General features: G+C 37.0%; 1 protein-coding gene across 7 annotated transcripts in view; it reads right to left on the bottom strand.

The window, feature by feature from the left end:
• Positions 1–14,454, bottom strand: part of STAU1 (staufen double-stranded RNA binding protein 1) — a 36,092-nt gene that overhangs the window by 10,440 nt on the left and 11,198 nt on the right. For 4 of the 7 annotated variants that reach the window (XM_087749816.1, XM_087749822.1, XM_087749818.1 and 1 more), the window contains 7 exons: positions 13,568–13,692; positions 11,407–11,563; positions 9,618–9,756; positions 8,709–8,874; positions 3,005–3,103; positions 1,437–1,667; positions 729–872 (listed from right to left, as the gene is read on the bottom strand). In XM_087749816.1, coding sequence (XP_087605942.1) covers positions 729–872; positions 1,437–1,667; positions 3,005–3,103; positions 8,709–8,874; positions 9,618–9,756; positions 11,407–11,563; positions 13,568–13,692 — 1,061 coding nt within the window. The remainder of the gene's footprint in view (positions 1–728; positions 873–1,436; positions 1,668–3,004; positions 3,104–8,708; positions 8,875–9,617; positions 9,757–11,406; positions 11,564–13,567; positions 13,693–14,454) is intronic. The other 3 variants (XM_087749819.1, XM_087749817.1, XM_087749820.1) reach the window with 2 other exon arrangements.

The following is a 14,454-nucleotide window of genomic DNA, read 5'->3' on the forward strand; positions in this document are numbered from 1 at the left end:
ATCATTGGCCTCCAAGCACAAAAAACCCAAACAGAAGTCGCACAAACAACTATATTTCATCATCTCAACTTGACAACAGCCTAAATGCTGAAAACTGGTATCACAGCAGACAAGTTTTCCAAGCTGAAGTTACAGATTTTGCAGATTGACTGATGTCATGGAAAGAAAGCAACTAACTTTCATGTCTTGGCCAGGATAGGAGAGAGGTCTGGAGAATGCATTTCATTATTAGAGGCTAGTAGATACTCAGTATTAAAAATACTACTATGCTATTGGGATTTGCAACGCAGAGCGCAGAAAGTGCTGCACTCTAAAGCAACACACGAAAATTCAGGGGAAATGAAGGAAACCCAGGTTCCCGTTAATAACTCCTACGTTACAACATATAAGAAGCTCAGTATCTCTTAACAGAATATTAATATTCCTGTTAATTAAAACATTAGGCAGTTACAACATAGACTTCTGGTGCCCTATGCAATTTTTTTAAACACGATTCAGATCACTTTTCTTGAACCTTCATCTTCCTTGAAGATCCACTAGATATCCTCTTAATAAATTTCATGGAAATTTGGCCGTAATCCTGTTAACTTTGTATATCATCATGACAACCTGATTACCATAAGCCAAAAAAAAAAAAAAACAAAAACCAAAAACAACCAAACCCCAAAAATCCCAACCAACCCCACCATCACAGCACGCAACTAGATTTCTCAAATTAACATACAAACCTGCATAACAAACTCCCTGCGCCTTGGAAGACCACGTTCTGTGATGAGCATGTACTCTGGTTCCTTCTCTTTCTTGGCCTGCTGTATCTGGGCAAGTCTGCTAATGGGATTCATTCCTTGACCATATTCTGGACTTGTTTGCAGCTACGTAGAACAATGTTTAGGAAATAAGCCAAAATGTGTGAATATTTGTTTTAATAGACAAATGCAGCATGCCACTGAATTCATTAATCTCTAGAATTTATAAACACTGAAATAAAAGTTGCTTAATGAAACACTGTCATAGCCAAAGAGAAACACTCAATTTATTTGGCTCTGCTGTCACAGTTGACCACATATAACCTACCACTGGTAATAGTTTCACAAGTTCTAATCCTGCTATATTAGGAGGGACAGGCTTGCAGGAGAATTTGCACGAGCAAAATCATGCAAAACCTGAAACTGTAAAGTCCAAGGCTTGAAAGTCAGAGCTTGATTTTTATGTGCCACTCATTCTTTTATAAGGTTTCTCTTTCATCCTGAATTTACTGATAACTGTTGTAAAAGTGCTATCAGAACCCCATTGTGGGAGCAAAACATCATTTCATTTGCAGTACCAGACTGCTGATAGAAGTTGAGCAGTTGAAGAGTGTTTATAATTAACTCGGAAACGTCTCTCATCTGATGATTAGTTATAACAGTCAGATTTCCAATCTGTTTGTCTCTTACCTTCACTATTGATTTTGTTTTCTTTTTGATTCGTGGCTTCATTTTCTCAACCGTAGGAAGAGGTGGCAATTTTTTCAGTTCTTCTAGGACTGCTATTGCAGCATTTTTCTTTGAGATCTTCTTGCTCTTTCCTTCACCTTCACCCATGAATTCTCCAACGGACACCTTGGTTACAAAGCTCTTCATATGGGGAGGACCACTTTCCTTAGTCACCTGTTTCAGAGGGAAAAACTGAGTGAAAGCGTGATAAACACTTATTAAAAATGGTAGGGCACATTGTTTATAGCAAACTTCTCTCAAGAACTACGGATAAAGAGATTTTTAGATTCTCATACAATCCAGAGAGTAGAGATGTAAATCATCCTCACTCTAATAACATAATCCCACCCAAATAAACATATACTTTAAAAAGATCAGATGCAGCAAGCAGTAAACAGTATTTACATATAAGTCATTAACCCATCTTGTTTAATTTACTGATTTACTCTTTCAATATTAAAATATAACTGTTCTATTTCATCAGTGTGTACTTCCACACCGTTAACATCACCTCATTAAATACATCGTGTTACGGTCATAGAACACTACAGAGAAAGCAATTCTTTAGGATCCGGCATTTTAGTTCAGAAGGCAAGAATTCTGGAGACATCTAAAAGATAGCTGCGTACTACAGATTAAGTCTTTTAACTCCATTCATAACACATCATGCTCCAAAATATCCATAAAGTCAAAAAGTAATAATGAATTAAGAACTTCCACCCACAACTGGCTTTGTGTGACAGTATGTTTTTACCAGTGATGCTCAGGCTAATTTGCAATAATTGAAAGCTTCATGTAAAATTTCATAGAACAGCTCTAGAAGCAACTTAGTTACACACAACTGCGTTTTCTTACTATAATAATTCAGATAGTTGACTTAAATGTTACTCTGCCAGCTCAGGAAAGCAGCATGATAAATTAATATTGTAGTGAAACAGAGATGCTCCTATGGAAGCTATTGATATAAGATAACTGAAATGATCAAGGAGGGGCAAAGAGGCAGCAAGCAGCCAGGCCAAAGGGAAAGGAAAGTAAGATGCACATGAGGTCGCCTCATGGCTAGAAAAGAAACCTATTTGTGAGATTCTGCAGCTTGCAGGTAGTCCACATCAGTGCTTAATTAAGCAAATACTTCCATAAATGTTTTTCGGAGTGAGCTACACTCTTTGGCCTCGACTCTGCACTTCCATGTTCTAACCATTAATGTGGGGTTGTGTTTTGTTTCGTCACTGTAATACTGATTTTTCAAAAAGCTTGGAAAAAAGATTGCACAGACAACCACAGCGTAGCTGTTCACTCATCTTCTGGTTTTAGTGCGTGAATTTGTGAACAGGTGGATTTCTCTTTTTTCTCCACTTTACCATATAAACTCCGAGACAATCAGGGTGACTGTCAAAGGTAAAAGTGTATTCACAACTAACAAGACATGTTAAAAGTCAGTTGTTTGGGTTATTTAGAAGAGACTCAACTTAATGTGTACCCTTAATATGCTAATAAAAACAAATCTAGAGCTTGTAAAATAAACATACCTCAAAATTCACAGGCAAGTTCCTTTTAAGTGCAATCTCAAAAACTTGGCTTATTTCAGATTTATTGAGATTCTCATCATCTGGTTCTTTTCCGTTAACCTAAAAGAAGCATACTCTATTTAAAATAAAGATCCTATTAAATTGAATTTTATCCATCCAACCAGTTTACTGAACTCTCAAAATTTTAAGTAGTCTAACCTTTACTGCCATTTTATGTGAATGTGTAGAAATGGAGCACGCATACTACAGAAATTGAAACTTAAGAAGCTCATTTAAGGTGTATGTGTAAAAGCTAGCAAACCTTCATATTTTCATGTGCTCATTACAGGAAAGAACAAATGGAATAAGGGCCAATAGGTCTAAATATCTATTTATAGAAAAACAAACTGAAGTGTTAAATGAACTGATTTCCAAATGGAAGTACCTTTATGAAATACAATTTTCATATGCTGATTGGACATTTGTACCAAAAGCACTAAGACAGTATCAGATAAGAGAAAGGGCAGGAAAAATAAAGATTCTGAGAATGGGACCAATGTGAATAAAGGATGGCTAATTAGACCCTGGCATAGTCCTGTCCTTTAACACGCTCCCTTGCACGTGCTTCATCTACAGATTTTTTTTTATCATCTGAAGAACATACTAGCAGGAACTTGCCTTCAATCAAATGGTGTACATCTCTGAGAACTTACACCTGCTAGGAGGCCAGCAGTGCCCGGTGAAGCTTACCTACAGGCACTTCTACGTATCTCCAGGTAAAATTTTGATTGTGATTCCAAAAATGTCTTCACTGATGTTGGGATCAACATGAACTAAGAGGCATGGTAACAGCAACAGAGAAATTTTAAGACTAAGTGTCCAGCAGTGATATTGGAAAGATTATGATAAAGATGAATAGCAACAATTTCACCAATTATATCATGCCACAATACTAGTTATGCAACCAAGTAACAAAAATGATTTAAATATTTTATTGGAGCAGCAGAAATATACTAGAGAGCTCTCATTGATTAAAAATATTTTTGATGGTAGCAAGCATCCCCAATGTCCATTACTAGAACTTGGATTAAAACATGAAGGCAATTTTTTTTTCCACTTAAAGCAGCCTCCTCCCACCTCAGAACAAAATATGAGTAAAATTAACCTGTGGTTTTCACTCCCCCCACTGTCCCATCAGATTTCACACTGTTCTTATGGGTGGACCTTGTATTTCAGGTTCGAGCTGCAAATGTTTCAGAAGAGCACCTATAGCCCAACATCCTTTTACAATGGTAACACCTGATCCTTCTGATCCCACCGCTACAGCCAGTCTCCAGCCTCTGCGTGGAGGTGTACACAGGGCCATCCTCAGGTCTGCGAAAGCTGAGACCACGTGATGGCACCACTCCCGCAGGAGCGAGGTGGATGCACTGTGCGTTAGACGGCACGAGAAACGTGGAGGCAACACCTACGCTAGAGGAACCATACTATACCTCAGCAGAAGGCACAACGCAGGTAAAAATTGGCAAAACCAAGATTGAATACGGGAGTCAAAAGTCTTGATCATCATAGTCTAAAACCTATTTCAAATGCAATTGGTAAGTTCAAAAGGAATAGCATCACATACCCAGAAAAAATATTTGAACTACTAAGGTCTTATTTTATCACGGTCTAGGTGTTACAGCAAGTTTATTACCAGCACCTCTAGGAATGATCTACCCTTACTGTCAAAACATCAGCACAATCGCGTTAATTACAAACATTTTTCCCCGCCTTGTAATTTCAGATATATTCTAGTTTTTCAAATTCTGACATTTTTTCCTTGCAAAGGTGACCAGGACTTCTCTTTATTGGATTAGATTTTTCCCATTTAATATCCTTTCAAGAGAATACAAATAAATAGTATGAAATTATTTGCTATATTACGGTGTATATTCTTAGCATATTCCAAGTCTGTTCACACGGTTTAAAAACACAGGTACTTTTCTTCAATACCTTTATCGAAAAAGAGTAAATTAATAGCAAAATAACAATTAACAGACTATAGCTATTTTACTGATTATTTTGCCTCTACTTGAGTTCTGGATCAGTTTATTTTATAAATCAAAAATAATCATACACACACGCTCTCCCTCTGTCTTTCCCTGCACACTTCAAGGCAGATGATCTATAAAGTCTGCTTTTAAAGTAGTTTGCATGTGTGCATAGACTAAACTCTCCAAGGAATCAATGCCTCTAAATCAGAATCAGACCACGAATATAAGCATTTACCACTCTTAGCTCTCATCATATTATTCAAATCCATCTCTAACAAGTGAAAAAAGTAGTCACAAAAGAAACAAAAGTGATAGATTAAAAAACTCCCAAGCAAATTGCAGATGTAATTCATTCCTTTAAGAGGGATTCGCCTTTTCTAGGAACTCTCTCAATGTGCATTTCCTCAAAGACTTCTTATAAGCAAATTATGAAAACCAGTGGAGTTGCTGATTAGAACTACACTGATGTCAACAGAGCTATCAGTCTATTTTCTTCCATGTTAAGGGTCTAAAGAGCAGCTGATATTTACCAAATAAGTTGGCAAAAAACATAAAAGCAATTCTGGTTTTAGTATTTTCAGGCAAAAGTTAGAAATCGTGTCTAAGAATTGTGGTAGAAAGCATAGCTATCTATGTTTTCTAAGCTTTATATCGATGCTTTATCATTTCTGTCTTTGAATATGCAAAGTAACCCCATAGCGCAACTTCGTCAGTATGTCTTAGCTCCCATCAGACTAATTTAGGTTGGAAGGGTCCTTTGGAGCTCTCCTACTACAGGCTCCTGCTCAAAGCAGAGCAGACTTTGAAATTACATTGGGTTGTTCAGGCAGGGCTTTGTCCAGCTGAAAGCTAAAATTATTAAATTTTTTTCCTGCCACTTGCTTCTAGATTGGCAGCCTGAGAAGGTGTGGAAAATGGTCATTCTTACCCTTAAAGTCTACTCATTTTATTCAATGATTTCTTCTTAAGCATTGAATATTTTCTAATTTAAAAATACAAGAGTAAAATCATGTAAATACAAAAATTTGCAAAATAAAAATCATTAAAAAAATTTTACAAAATCACACCACCACCGCTCCCCCCCCAAAACACAGGAGTTCAAGCCTAAGCATATTCTGTTTACACACACACACACAAATGGGATACACAAAAATAATTACATTTGAAAGGAAAATTACTGGCAACATTAAATGACAGGCAGGAAGTATCAGGATTATGTCTGCTCGTGAAACCTTAATCTGCCTCCGCTGTACACACGCGTTATAACAGCATCTCTTATGATCTTACACTACCTTATCCTTCAAGGACCTTGCCTCGCTGAGTGCAAGAATGAACAGTGCTCACTTAGTGGTAAAATCTTCCTTATTTTATCTTCAGCTTGTCTAGTGCAAAACGCTGTTACAAAAACAGCAATTCCCTCAGACATTTCTAAAACTACAATATTTGAAAGCCACAAATATTAATGAACTTAGCATTTAGGTACCAAATTTTAAATTAAGATCTGATTTATCTGAGTATTTATTATAAAATAGTACTCTCTGTTCAAAGGATTGCTCTCCTTAAGCATAGCTGCATTTCTTACTGTTCATTTTGCAGAGAAGTCAAACATAAATAGAAAAATAAAATGACAAATGCATGTTTCTCGTGGAAGTTTAAGTGACTTGCCCAGCATATGTATAGCAGGGTCAAGACAGCATTCAGCTCCCAGCGAGCCTGCAACTGTTTTATTCATAAAATAATTCTCCCTTCTTGCAATCTCTTGCATCATTCACAATAGTATTTCCCTTATCACGTCCTTAAAAGAAAAGAAAAAGGAGAGACTCTGCAGGTTTACTTCCTTTACCGCTTGATTTACACCCCTTACGCTGAATGAGACATCCTATAGAAAACGATACGTGGTCACGGAAAGACAATTGCGGTGTTTATTCTGAAGACCTCACATTACTCAACTTTAAACACAACTCTACAAATATTTGGAAAGTCACTTGTACAGAAGCATTTCTAAAAAAGTGAGCAGAAAAGAATTCATTTACATGCGATCCTATTATTTTCTGCAGAGTTGGACTCCTTGGGTCCAACACAGAACTTTGCTACCCAAGGCGGAAAAATGGCTGATGAGAGCAGGTTATCTTTTATGAGGGTGAGTGCGAAAAGAGGATGTTACACATCACTGACACGGAACGACAACGCTCGGGAATCTGGGGTTCCCCTGCACTGAAGGGGAACATCCCCCTCAGGCTTGACCTCTCCTGCGTGAAGACCTCCAGCTTGTCCCTAGATCACACTCTGCCTATCACCAGTTCTAGATTTCAGTGCAGAACTCAGCTCTACTCTTTCAGCTTCTATTCCCAGCACCACTCTCTTCTCCCCAATAGCATTTATAATCCCTTGACTCCTAGTAGCCACCATCATTCAATAATCTACATTCCTCCAGGGGAGCTTTCTGTTACCTGAACCACCACCATCAGTGCCTCCTCCTAGGCTTCTTCCCTGAACCATCAGATCCAGTGTTTTTGCCTGATTATCTGGGCAATGCTCTCCCACAAACACACTCAGAAGTTTTAACTCAATGTCCCTTGGCTTCACAACACATTTCCTCAATCCTCTTGCTCTGCCATTCCCGGTAGTTCCCAGCTATTTTTTCCCCGCCCAGTCTGAGACCCCTTGTTACCTTCTTGCCTAGTTCTTCATTTTCCTTCTTTCTCAGCACATAGCCAGACTCCGTATCCAGCAAGTTCTCCTGCTCCCCACATTGTAAGTTATCAGTCTAACCTCCCCTTCCTCTTCCTCACCTCTCTGGCAATGTCCCAGTCTCTCTTGCTTCTAAGTTTGTATTGCATAGCCGCCTCCTCAACACGCTCTAGATGCCAGCATGGAGTACATCAATAGATCTCCTGCTCTTAGTTCTACCATCAAGCCCTCATAACTCAGACTGGTATAATGAGCCCATAAAGGAAAGACAAAATACGCTCTTTGTAGTAGTCTTTGGCCAAAACAGTCAGCCAACACATACGGAGAGGGTGCCATGCAGTCAACCAGCCCCAGAAGCTATGAGTAACTCGTGTGCACACAATGAGACCTTCTGCCTAAAGCAACTTAACAAAAAAGCATGAAATAAACCCAATAACAGGGTCTTAGAATGGAAAGTGCTGGGCAGCCATAAATATATGGAGGGATAAATATTTGCTTCTTATATTCATATCAAAAATGCGTGTATGAGTTTACTACTTCCATGAACTTCCTGCTCTTCTAGAACTTCCATGGTTCTTTCCAAAATCATGTAGGAATTTTGCCCAGGAAGCAAACCCATGTCTGATTGCTACGTTGCCCATACTAGAATGCAAGTACCCCATTTACACGCTTCTTCAGAAGTTTGTATATGATCTGTACCTGATAAGACATTAGTTCCTATCTATGCTTCCAGTGCTCATATCTGACACAGGTCTATAGCATTGCTGTGGAAAAATATGACAGCAAAAGAATTAATATAACTTCATTTGGGAAAACTCTAGTTCCATAGTAATTTATGTTTTTAAATCAAAGTGTTTGTGTTGACACGAGTAGGTCAACACTACTACAGAGAATTAAATTTCACAACTGTCATCCTCCTCTCAATAAGGAAAAAATCTACAACAATATCTCAATTTATCTTAGCAATTTATGCTTACAGCACTAAGCTTAATTCCCACCTCTGGTTTCTCAGGCAAGGGCTCATTCTGCAGAACTTTCAGTGCTTTAGCAGCTGCATCATGCTTAGCAGCTTGTCTTGTTCTTCCTTTCCCATGAAACTGCTGCCCTCCAATTGAAAGCTCAACTTGATAAAGTAAGGGCCCAACAGGAAATGGGTAAAAGTACCTGCAAAGAGAGAGACTTAAATAAGCAAATAGTCTGGCCTACAAAGTAAACAGAAACATAACTTATACGTGGATGAATCTCTTGGATATCAGTAACCACGACTTGGCACCGAAGCATTAGCATTAAAAGGCCAAATTTTCATTTCAAGTCTAAAAGATTTTAGGGAGAGACCTTTGAAACAGAGTATCAACATTTCTTCTTTTACAATACAAACACATTTCTAACCAAGTAGAAAAGAGAAAGACAAAGTAACTATGCTTTTATAGACTTGGCAGGCCAGTAAGTTTTGAATTCTCAATTCCTATGCCCATATAAAATTCTTTAAACTGAAGCTTTAATTTAAATAGTTTTAGAAAAAGCATCAAACCGTTTTCGTCACTTTTGCTTTTACACAGAAAGGAAATGCAAGAAATATTTAGCTATTCACTTCATGAAGCTGGCTATATCCGAATGCCCTCAAAAACACTTTGTTTGGTTCAGTTCCCTTTTTCCTCCCCTTCCCCTCCCCTCCAAAGGAAAAAAAAAAAAACAAACACATAAATAAGACAAATTACAGATATTAATGGGGTGTACTTATCAAAACCTTTTGCCTCATAAGCTGGCCATGTTTCAAGCTGAATATGCCTTTAAGGGACATTGTGTTTTTAGCTACACTTTAGCAGATAGCATCAAAGCACTCGGGTGATGACAGCGGAAGTTCAAAGATATGAGCCTGCAAAACCAAAAAATTTCACAATACCTACCGTGGAGGGTAAGTACCACCTCTCATAGTATAGTTGTACGTGGATCTCATCCCTGTATAAGGATCAATAGGTTTGTACATAGGTTTCTTTCCCAGCTTCATGCAAAGCGCATTTAACTCCACTGTGGGGGTTACACTGTCTAAATAAAAAGGAATACAAAGAGAGTTGTCCAACTGTCACAAGGAACTGAAAGAACCCAAACTCTTATGCTGTCTCAAAGCAGGGAAAAATGAGCTCAAGCTTTGCCATATGCAGTATCTTAAACGAATGAATTCTGAATAGAAATGCTAATGAACACAAACAAAATAAGTCTATATGATGCATATTAAATTAGCAGCCTAGTACAGCTGTGAAAACTCCTGTTACAGAAAAAAAGTGAATTTGCTGGGGGCTTTTGTTTTGTTTCTATTTTATTTTGAACTTGTGAAGCTACCAATTTATTTATTTTTACAGCATACCTAACAATATGGTTTGCAGAACAGAAACTTCTCTTCCCAAAAAAATACTTTTAAATTAAATTAGCAGACATGCTACATATCTTCTGCTTATGTTGTTTACTGAGAATGATCAAATGTTTCTCTTTGTACTCAGTGACCCAAGATGGGTTTTTATGACTCTTCACTTTCAAACTGCAACTTGCCTTTTCAAAAGGAAGTTATATTGCTACTGAGGGCTGTAAACATTTCCCTCGGTGCCGCTATCGTGTGGATGAAGAACTGATTCACTGATTATTCTCATTTGAGAAAGAAGAGTCAAGTAAATGGTCATTTTTTCTATCGCTGGCTCAAAAATCAGCGTGTAGTTTAGTACGACAGTGTTTTTTGTTATAAGGCAATTGCCAAAAGAAAATGAAATTATGGACCTGATTCACAGACAAAATAAGTAATTGCTAGCTTCTAATATTTTCACTGTTGACTGTACAAAGTGTTTCTAAAGAAAGCATTTAGGTGATACCAGAATACAACTGGCACAAAAGATAAGTTTTAACCTTTGCTGAATGTACTAATGCTATCCTAATAGCTTTGCATTCAGGGGACTAAGAGTAAATGCAAAACAATCACACGTGCAGCTGAGATGTGAAGCTAGTTCATACTTATTTTCACATTTTCAATACATCTTAAAAGAAACCTTAGTAAAGTAAGAAGTTCCCTAAACATAGCTAACTACACCTTAAATGCTTTTATACAAATCAACATCTATTTCTCTTTAAAGAAGTGTGAATGATGCAAATTCCAAAGTTGTGATGTAATCCCTCACCACAAATTTAACAGTTCGGGTTTTTTGGTTTTTTTAACTTACATTTCCAAAGAAATCTTTATTGTCAAGCTTTTGAATTATTCTATCAGAATTACCAAACACATTCATCTGCCCACACAAAAGATTATTCTTTGCTGTGACCAAATTCCTCATGGTTTTTTTTGTTTGGTTGGTTGGTTTTTTTTCACTTAGTTTTCTTTTTTTTAAGAGTAGGATAGACACCTTTTCCAGGATTCCACCAAGTGTTACAATACAAAACAGTAAGTTAAGCAGTGGGTTCTCCAAGCCTGAATGACTTCATGGAAAAACCCTACACTTCTAACTTGTTAACAGGATGATTTTTTTTTTTTTTTTTATGTCGCCTACAATGATCAAAGATTAAATCAAGATGATGTTCTCACAAAACCTAACAATTGCCATTGTTAAATATGCAGAATCACTGTTTTTATTCATCCTTATGCAACTTCAAAATACATACCAAAACCAGAAGGGTGTATTTTTTTTTTTTAAACCGGTTTGTTGTGGCATATACCTGGATTCTTGCCTTCACTACGAGATGGACGAGCCGTAGGCTTAGGGAATTTTGTCCCTTCCAAAGCTTTGGCAGCTGCCGCATGTTGCGCTTTTTTAATACTGGTTCCTTCAGCTTCCCAGTGCTGGTCCCCAAGAGTCAGTTGCACTGTAAACACCTCAGAAATAGAAAACATGAATTTGATTACGAGCTGCTTCCGAATTAACATACTTCATCAGAACCTCTTATACAAAACAATGATTCTTTTAGTGATGCAAAAGATGAGAATATGGTAATCAAATCTTTCCTCAACTACCACGTCATCTCCATATTTTAAACACTCTGGACGTTGATAGGATTTCCCTGATTACTGAACTAAGAATTTCACAATAATTGTAGCTAGCAACTATCCTGCGTACTGCATGAGATCATACAGGCTAAAAACCAAAAGTCACAATGTGTATAGAGGTGACGGCTGCATGGAGAGCTGGTACACCAACATTACTCTGAACGGCAGCCTTGAAATTCAGGTTTTTTTATTCTACATAGCTCAATTCTTGCTTTAATACTGTGGGTTTTTTTTTTTTTTTGACGATATTTTTCAGCAGTTTGAAGAAAGATAAGTTCACATTGCACCATAAAACCTTCTACATGCCCACAGGTGAGCACGAGCCTATTTGTTTATAGAGCAAAGCTCTGTAGCACTTCTTTTTAAGTATGTGGGATAAGGAAGGATATATATTGCCCTAAATTTTCACAAATTAATCAGACAACAGCAAGCCAAGGTCTCCCTGGTAATTAAATGAAGTTTAATTGCAATAAGAATGAAAACACAAGTGAACAGATGCTCTGAATGTTATTCCAATACTTTTTGTAAATGCAAACCTTGCCTCCTTTGCACACTGACGCTGACATTACACATATTTTGGACAAAAGATTTTAGTTCTTAATATTATTTAATTCCAAGGCAATTCTTCTAACATACAACAAACGCTGTTCTGGGAAACATCTTAAGGAGATGATGTCAGATTAAATAGACACATCCCAGGCTGATTTTCCTTGTATGCCTTGACCTCAGTTCTCATACAATAGAGATCTTTAATGAGGATTGAAAAGTTTAATAATGCTAAAACTCCCTTCTTCAGTGTTCTTTGAAGTAACACAAACTGCTTGTATATTCACTGTGTTCCTGAAAAACTCTCTCTCTGCATACAAAGAGAACACCAAAGGAATCGTGTATTACCAAGATTTTGACTCATTGCAAAAGATATGCCATCACATGGGACGCGCGCCACGTGCTGGTCTACCCTAGGCATCCCTACATTCCCACTGTGAAGAACTAAAGATTCTTTTGCTGAAGTAACTGTTCCAGAAGAGATGAACGTTCATTGCTGTTCACACTGTACTTCAGGCATTAAAGAACATCCTTGTTTTCCAAATATCAGGCAATTAGGATAGAAAGGTTAATTTTATTTACAACTAAAAGCAACAGGAAAGCAACATTCAGTTATGATGTGCACAAGAGAGAACAACTCTTAAAATTACGTAGTAAAACTTATTCCTGGCATATCAACAAATACAGATTTGTACCTTGCCAACTACCTAGACACAAAAGCACTACAACTCCTTATGTAGCATTTTTCCTAAAGAAACATAACTACCATAAATATTCCTGCATCTCACGGGCTAATTTGGATTAAGAAACTATTTTAATTTTTTAAAGTTGGTGGGATTAATCTCAAAATATTAAAATGCACCACAGGAAGAACACAGAATATTTGCAGAACAGGCAAGATGTAGAACAAAAGCTTAACATTGTACGAGAAAGTGATTGTATAAAAATCACCCATACAAAATTTTTTAGCAAAGAGCGCAAGGGACAAACCTTGCTTTATTAAATGAAAGTCAAAGCCAAGCATCTCATAATGGAGCTAACATAAATAACCCTTCAAACAGAGCTAAGTAGTTTTAGGTTAACAGGTAAGTTCAGCCTTTATGTACTTTGGGAAACGAACTTTTTCGTACACATGTAACAGCTTCACACTTCCCTACCATTGGTGACCTTCCCATTCCTCTCTATTATTCTGTATTATCTTGCACCAAAAGCATATACGTTGCCTTTCCACTTATGAAAGTGAAAGAGCATGAACAACAGCAAAAAGAAACTTATACGAATATTTACCTTAGAATGAGCTGGACCTTGCTCGCTCAAAAGCTTATACTCAGGCTGAATCTTGTTGAAACGGGCTAACTCATTCACAAGACACATTGGGGTTTTCTCTTTGGGGTTTGCCATGTTTGAAGGAGCTGAAAGATTACATAAAATCAGATAAATGAACAGGTAGCTATGAACTCCACTACAATTTTTAATTTAAAAAAAAACAACCTCATTGGCTTAGCATTTAGTTGTCTGCAATACACCACTTCTCAGGAAAGATTTGCTGGAATAGAGAGCTCTGCTCATTAGCCAAACTGGCAATCTACTGAACTTTCGGATTTCCAAGCAATGCGCATGCCTAAAAGACAGCATCGTTAATTTTAACGTTTTAATGTAAACCAGAAGCATGAAGTTGGGAGACTCCTGCATTTAGCTGGCATCTTACGTAGTACATTTCAAGGAGCAAATCTTCTAAGTATTCATCATGGTCGCTTGCTTTGAATAATTTCAAAAAGTCAGTTCATTTCTTTTTCCTTCTCCTATTTTTCCCTATAATCTGTTTTTTATTTATTACCTTTTATTCGCTTTATTATGTTTTATCAGCACAATATATTTATCATTAAACTGGTCATAAAAGAACTAAAGATAATAGAACTAAACCAACTATTTCAAACAACGCATTTGTTAAATTTAAAACAAGCTACTTGTAGAAAAGATGAATAGCGATGTTTTAAAAAATCAGCGTTATACAATTTGAAATATTCTTTACTATTATAAACATTTCAATTAATTATTAGAACTTTGTGGCTTCATGGAAAAGCATGCTTCTATCTGTCTCAAACAGGTTTAATTCACTAGGGAGAAAGCATTACAAGCTACTATAGTTGGATAAATATTACTTTTAAGGTATT

This window comes from Nipponia nippon, unplaced genomic scaffold (assembly GCF_047370975.1).
Source record: "Nipponia nippon isolate SJK-2023a ecotype South Korea unplaced genomic scaffold, ASM4737097v1 scaffold_13, whole genome shotgun sequence".
NCBI lineage: Eukaryota > Metazoa > Chordata > Aves > Pelecaniformes > Threskiornithidae > Nipponia > Nipponia nippon.